The sequence below is a fragment of the Aureobasidium melanogenum genome (assembly GCF_000721775.1).
Source record: "Aureobasidium melanogenum CBS 110374 unplaced genomic scaffold scaffold_1, whole genome shotgun sequence".
In the NCBI taxonomy this organism is placed as follows: domain Eukaryota; kingdom Fungi; phylum Ascomycota; class Dothideomycetes; order Dothideales; family Saccotheciaceae; genus Aureobasidium; species Aureobasidium melanogenum.
Window position 1 is genome coordinate 1765879 of NW_024470053.1, and position 6939 is coordinate 1772817.

Sequence of the window (6939 nt, forward strand, 5' to 3'; positions counted from 1 at the left end):
GGGTCTAGCGCTTGGAAGGCGCTAATGCTAACCATTACACCACTGCGACGAGGTAGTCACTCTCGAGTCACCGATGACGTAACTCCAAATCGCGACCATATATATAGTCGAAAAGTCTAGCAGCCTGACGGAAACAACCTCGACATGCGCTTCGAAGACATCTAGCTTGTGGTTTATGATTGAGCAGAGCGTGCCATAGGCGAATCTCTGTCAAAATCCAGTGGTACGTTCTCATTCGAGCCGCGCAAAGCCAAGGAGTTCAATGTCAAGAGACGTCGCATTGTGCTGTGTATATACGCTAGCGAGGCTGGCTGTGAAGATAGCCGCTCATCGCAGTCTGGATGCCAAAGATCTGTTAGGAACACAGCCAACATGTTGAGCATGGTCGTTTGTGTACATGGTGGTCCAGGAAGGAGCTAGGTACCTTTCGCGCTTTCTGTTGACGCTTGCATCAATAGCTACATCTCTGACAGCTCTTGAACTGTGCTCTCTTGCAACACAACATCACTCATCTACCCAGCCATGAAGAACGGTCGAATGAAGGACTTTTCCCGTTTCATTCCTGTGATGAAACAATGAACCCAAATCCAAAGACTTCAAATATCATCGAGAAGAGCCAATGCAACTAGATGCCATTGAGACTCCAAAGGCAAACACCTTAGACACCATCGTGGTAATCTCTCCATCAGACTCCTCCCCGCTTGACGTTCCTAGCAAGAAGACGATGCACACCACTCGCAAGGAGAAGAAGCGTCTCCTCCATCGCCCTCTACACCTCCGCACTTCCCAACACCCCCATCACCTACTTCATCCACAGATACCCCTATGAAGAAGAGGGGTCGCAGAAGAAGGAAGGCTACCATTCTAGACATCTCCGATGCCGAAGTCTCAGCACACGAGCCGCAACACTCGACCCGTCAGTCCGATCAAAAGACAGAAGACCCTCGTAAGGACCTATAAGTCGATTCGCGTCCCCGCCTTGTACTTAACATCACTAACCTTTGGATGACATCAAGTGCCGCCATAAATGAAGGACTGGAGATGCGATGGCAACTGACCCTCGAGAGGCTGCATCAACTCAAGATGAGCCGTAAGTACGCTCGGTGATGTCGACCGACGACGCAGACCACCAGTCCATACAGTCGACCAAGGACCATGACGAGGTAGCACTCGAGCTCCGATGGTACACTCTGGCCGTTGGTAAACCCTTTGTTTGCAATATACTAGCCGCTGAGTATAAAGCCGGACACTACTATCAAATTGAGGTCATGCTCGCCAGCGTCCTGGCAGCGCTTCATGAAGATTGCGACGATTCTGGAACCCATGCAATGCAGTGGTGGGCTTTTAAACCCGACGACACAAACGTACCCTAGCTTGGGGCTGATGGAAGATGCTCGTTGGAGGATGTCTAGACTGATAGACCAGAGGAACAGGAAGCAGAACGTGCTGCCGCCATCAAAGTCCACGACAGCATCAGACACCGCAAGATGAGGGTCACCAATGTTGCAACCGATAGGTACCTGTGCACCCATGATGAGTGCAAACGCTCTGTGACTCAACAAGGTTTCGCTACGCAAGAGGAACTCACCAAGCATCTATACCACCACGATCACGGAAGTCTCAACCCGGGCTATAGAACGCTTTGCCATGACCTCAGATACGGTCAGGTGGCTGACGACAGGGCAGGACTGGCCAAACACGAAGCACAGCACATTGACGGACGATACCCTTGTGGCGTCTGTGGACTCCTCTCTGGCGCTGCTCATGCTCCGACCAGGCATGCCAAAGAGAGATGCAATGATGAAAACGCCGCAAACACTCACGCTGCCTTTGCAACCAACAACCGCCGCTGGCCTCGACCCATATGTGACGTATCATATTTTTTCATCATGGCTTGTCTCCCATAGTACATGCACATTTCCACAACTCTGTAATAGCATTGCCTCCCCGTGTTCAAAAGTATGCAACTTCCATCATACTCCGACCACAACACAGAGTAAGGTAGACGCTATGAAAAGGCACAATCTCGATTGAAGACGAATGTTGTGTTCATAGAGAGACCATATTATGTTGCCTCTCAGCGGACACTGTCCGTTTTCCTAGTAGTGTCATGCATTCCCACAGCTATAGACGTTACATACTTTTGACCCTGGGGAGGTGGTAAAGAACAATCCCATTTCTACCCCTTTCTATCACATATCCCTTTGATTCAGCAAAGCTCATACAAGCCTTTTGCCCAAATATCACTCCTTCCAACTTCCATGCGGTTCCAATGGTGTCTAAACACCACACACTCCCAACAAGGATTTCCCCAGTCCAAGCCTTTACACTGCCCCTTTTTGCAGCCCACACATCTAACCTTCACTTTCATAGACAGCTGTTCCTTTCCTCCTCGTCTTGACTTGCGAAACACTCTTACTGCTTTGCTAGCCATATGCAGTTTGTATAGCAGGACGACAACGTCGATAGCTGTTGCTGGGTTGTAGATTGTGCCGGTGTGCAAGGGTACAGCAATATTGATGATGACCGTAATGTGACAGAATTGGTATATCTCTTGTGTGATTTTGGGGTGTGTATGGAAGAGGCCGGGGAGACGGTAACCATGGCGGCGCTTGGAAATGTTGTGTTCTTGGTCTGATATTGCATAGTGGTATACTTGAATGCGCAATTCTAAGGGAAGGTCGAGAAAAGAACAGGGTGGTTGCTTCTTTGGCTTGTTCTTTTGCTTCCTTCTTAGGACTAGGGTTTTACTAAGCCACGGCCGTTCTTTGGGAGTTGTTGCTGATGACTGAGATTGCTTTTGAGGGTTGATGTGCATGATGGATGGCGTGAAAGTATACAAGGACTGAGAATGAAGAAGCATGAACCTCTCGATGAACAAGACTTGCTAACCACAAGGATGACTGTTAAGCAGCTGTGACTCTCGCCCCCAGTCATCCGCATAGTGCTGTTCTACCGAATATGGACATAGACCGAATCAATTTGAGCAGGATTCTTCGACAAGCCTCGACCATCAATTCCGAGAACACCATAATTCTTCTAGCTTAACAAAATTCAAACGACCGACCCGCTAGAACCAAATTTTGCATGTTAGGTGCCCGAAAGTTCCAAGACGTACACTCTGGGAATGCCTTGAATCCGCGGCATTCTTGGTTCTCGCCACAGGCCTACACGGCGGAGTAACAGTCCTCAGCAGTGCTCTAATAAGGTACCATATCTCGCCCACATCTCTTGCCAGCCCTCGAGCTCTACAATATTTCTGCATGTCCAACAACGACGGCTTCGTCGCCAGATGTCCAGACCATCGCAGTAAAAACACTTTGTTCGTAGATAAGTCGTCAATCCCTTCCTTTCTTTATGTGCAGCAAATCTCCGGGCTTCATGCAACGCATTTTTCATCAGGCGCTTTATTATCAACAGAGCAATGACTCGAGGGGCTTTGAAGAGCGCGTATGGTATAAGCCAATATCCAGGAACCTGTGACCATCTTGTCTGCGAGATGTTCGGAAATTTGATATCGACGATTGCGACAAAGGTACAATATTGGTAGACCTCGCGAGCGATCTGGAGGTTTGTGTACATGATTGAGGGGAGGCGGCTCCGGAGTACTTTTGGTACGCCATGGGCGAGGATGTATTCGTAGATGACGATGCGTATCTCGAGAGGCAATTTCAAGAGCGGGAATATTTGCGATTGAGGAAGAGGTTTCTTGCTTCGTCGAGAACGATGGATGAGAACATTTCGCCGATCAATCATCGCTGTGTGCTGGGGTGTTGTGACCAAGACGATGATGAGAAAGAGGAAACAGCGAGCACCAAGAAGGATGCAAGAGCGATCGCGTGCCTGTTTTGTTTAGGTGCTGCAGAATTTTCGAACTTCAGAAACATTGAGTGGAAAGAGGTAGATAGAGGTAGTTGCGAAGGCACGAGCTCAAACTGAGTAGGAATCGTCATATAGCTACAAAGCTAAGGTCTAGAATACAACATCGACACGAACTACGTCAAGCCTCCCTGTAAGCATTAGCGCACAAGATAAGTGCATGAAGAAAGTCATGACAAAGAAAAGAGACTACTCGACAATCTCAAGATCACCATCACGGTGCTTGGCAAAGACGTCCTTCCACTCGTCCCAGATACGCTTGAGCTCATCCACATATTGCGCATGAATCTCGTCTACGTACTTGGAGTCAGGTCGCTCCTGCTTACGCACCATAATGGGTCGACCAGCGACAATATTGAGCGGGCGTCGGTAAGGCATCATACCAACATCGTAGTTGAAGACACCACGTGCGTGGAAAAGTGGGATGGTGAAGCCCAAAGCCTTCTTGACCAGTAGTTGAAATTTGTGGATGGTGGGGTGTGCTTGAGGATCAAACTGCTCGTAAAGTTCGTTCTCGCCAAATGCCAGGACAGGCACGAGATCAGCACCGGTACGTATGGCAAGCTTGACGAAACCTTTGCGACGAGCGAGTACGAGGCGCAGGCTGTTAGGCTGAGCATCGAGTGATTCACGAGCACCACCGACAACAATAGTGATGGCACGACCCATTCCTTCGCCGTTGGGACCGCCCTTGGAGAGAATGTTTTCGCAACTCTCACGAGAAACTGAGGCCAGACCAAGACGCAAAGCATAATCGCGGTAGAGAGGGATACGGAAGTTCGAGTCAAGGGTCAGCAGAGTGTTGGTGATTCCCGGGAACAACTGCGCGAAGCCAAGGGCCTCGGTTGCAAAGGCGACAAAAGCGCCGTGGCTAATAATACCGTGCGGGTGGTAGCCAAAGACGTACTTGCGGGTGGCAGGTAGCTCCTGAGAACGATGAAGACGAGCAGGGAAGTATGAAGCGAAGAGAGACCACACTGGAAGGCGTCGCAGCCACTCGGAGCGATACTTGAGGGTTCCTGAGGTGCCAGCCTTGGAGAAGAGGACGTAGAGGAGGTAAGGCAACAGCAACGGCCAGAGCACAGGAATGGCGCACAGGACGAAAAAGGCTGCAAGGAAGAGGGCAATGCTCAAAGTATGAACAAGGACCATACCTGTTTGGAGCCGACGCTGAAGCGGAACGTTGAGTGGCGCCCATCTTATGCTGAGATGCATGTTAGCCAGATACAATGGGTAAAGAGGGTTGAGAGAACATACGCCGACGACTCCCAGCCTGCTCCAGCTCTTCTTCCGCTAACAAGTTCATCCCTGGAAGCCTTGGTTTGCTGCTGTTTCTTCCGGGTCTCTTCCTTTTCGTCTGTTCTCAGAGCCTCCTCGTACGAGTCGTCAGGCTTCACGCTAGTCAATTGCTTGCCATCAGGACTCTCGAACTTTTCGTATACAAGCTTCTGTTGCTGGCCATCTGGACCTTCCGAGACAGGCTTCTTCGAGGCCGTGGACTTGTTTGACTTTATAGAAGAAGTGCGTTTATGAGGTCGACCAAGCTGGGCTGGACTCTTAGGCGACTCGTTGTGACCCTGTCCTGTGAACTCCTCGCCATTTGCATGAGGTTCATGGCCCTCGCCGGGATGAAGATCAATGACAGGGTGTGCATCGGTGTTGACACCCTCCTCTGCCATATCTGCCCACGACTTCTCCTGCTTTTGAGAGCGGGTGCGGCGGGGTTGGACGGGTGTCGATGGTAATGAAGGTTGTTTCTCCTCCTCATCTAGCATTTCCTGGAGTGGGCGAGGCTCGATGCTGCCTTTTCTCGAAAGCTTCCTCGTTGGGGGTGTTTCCTTGATGAGGTCTTCGTCGATTGAATCTTGGCCATTTTGGTCGAGAGCTTCGTGAGCAGCATCGGCGAATGACTTGGGTGGGAGATGATGTTCCTGCCGCTCCTGCGGATCGGCGGGCTCTGCGTTCAGAGACATGTTGTATGTGAAGCTGGATGGCAATAAGAAAGTAAATGCATTGAGCTCTCCAGGGGAAGATTGAGCTCACCCAGACACTTTGCGCGTCATTGCTAGTGACGTACCTCAGGCCTAATGCCCCAGCCTTATGTCGCACAGACTGCCCGCCTTCTTGCTGCCAGAGCTCGTCGATCCCGTGAACGCGCTTTATGCCACTCTCGTCTTCTTGCTTGATAAGTTTCAGGAACAATGCTTTGTCTCCTCGAGGCACAACCCAATCGATGGCGGCAACCGCACATATATGCGGTACTGATGCAGCGTGTGAGCTGATCGATTCGTGATATCAAATGAGAAACATATACCACATTTTAGCTTGAATCAAGCACTGTCGCAGTGGTGTAATGGTTAGCATTAGCGCCTTCCAAGCGCTAGACCCTGGTTCGATTCCTGGCTGCGACATCTCTTTTGCTCCCTGTGTTCGAAGCTTGCAATTTATCAAGAGTATCTTTTGCTTCTTGTTCGTTGAACGCATGTTTAGTCGATAATTGATGCGTTGGCCTCGAGGCTTTATTTGTGACCTCGAGGCTCCAATCCTTGAGGCTCTCATCCTCGAGGGTGCTTTTAGTCGGCCTGCCAAGCTTCCGCCGTCTCTCAACAGATGATCATGAACAAGACAGCATCACAATCACACGTTCCTAAGCACTGAGCTCTTCTTGGTGATCTTTCACTGAGCTTAATTGCGCGTGCGTTGGCACCTTGCAAGACGTGGTACGTTTCTGTGCGTAAAACTTGATCGCGCAGAATATGTTTGGCTCACATTTGTATTGGTCTGATGCTGTACTTTTGTGGACGTGGATGAGATTTCGATAAATTTGGATTATTCCACCATCAGCGATCGATACGCAGACCAATACCCTCAGTCCTTCAATGTGCTATTCTGTGTACCTCTCGATGGGTAACATAGTCAGACAAGTGTTGACGTGCTTGTGTTATTTAGGATATAAGACTTTCTGAGATGTTGATTGCATCACCCTGTCCAGATGGCTGCCTGAGGCACAAAAGTCCTCCACCTGAGCTGCTGAGCGTATTTGACTCATTGATGAGCAAG

The 6939-nt window shown here is 49.9% G+C and overlaps 1 protein-coding gene across 1 annotated transcript; it reads right to left on the reverse strand.

Annotated features, from left to right (window-relative positions):
* Positions 1–4068: 4068 nt before the first annotated feature.
* Positions 4069–5654, reverse strand: M437DRAFT_71463 (uncharacterized protein; the record flags this gene model as incomplete). The annotated part of the gene is made up of 2 exons (XM_041025675.1): positions 4069–5083; positions 5137–5654. The coding sequence occupies 2 exons, from the start codon at positions 5652–5654 to the stop codon at positions 4069–4071; spliced, it is 1533 nt and encodes a 510-aa protein (XP_040885059.1).
* Between the last annotated feature and the right edge of the window lie 1285 nt (positions 5655–6939).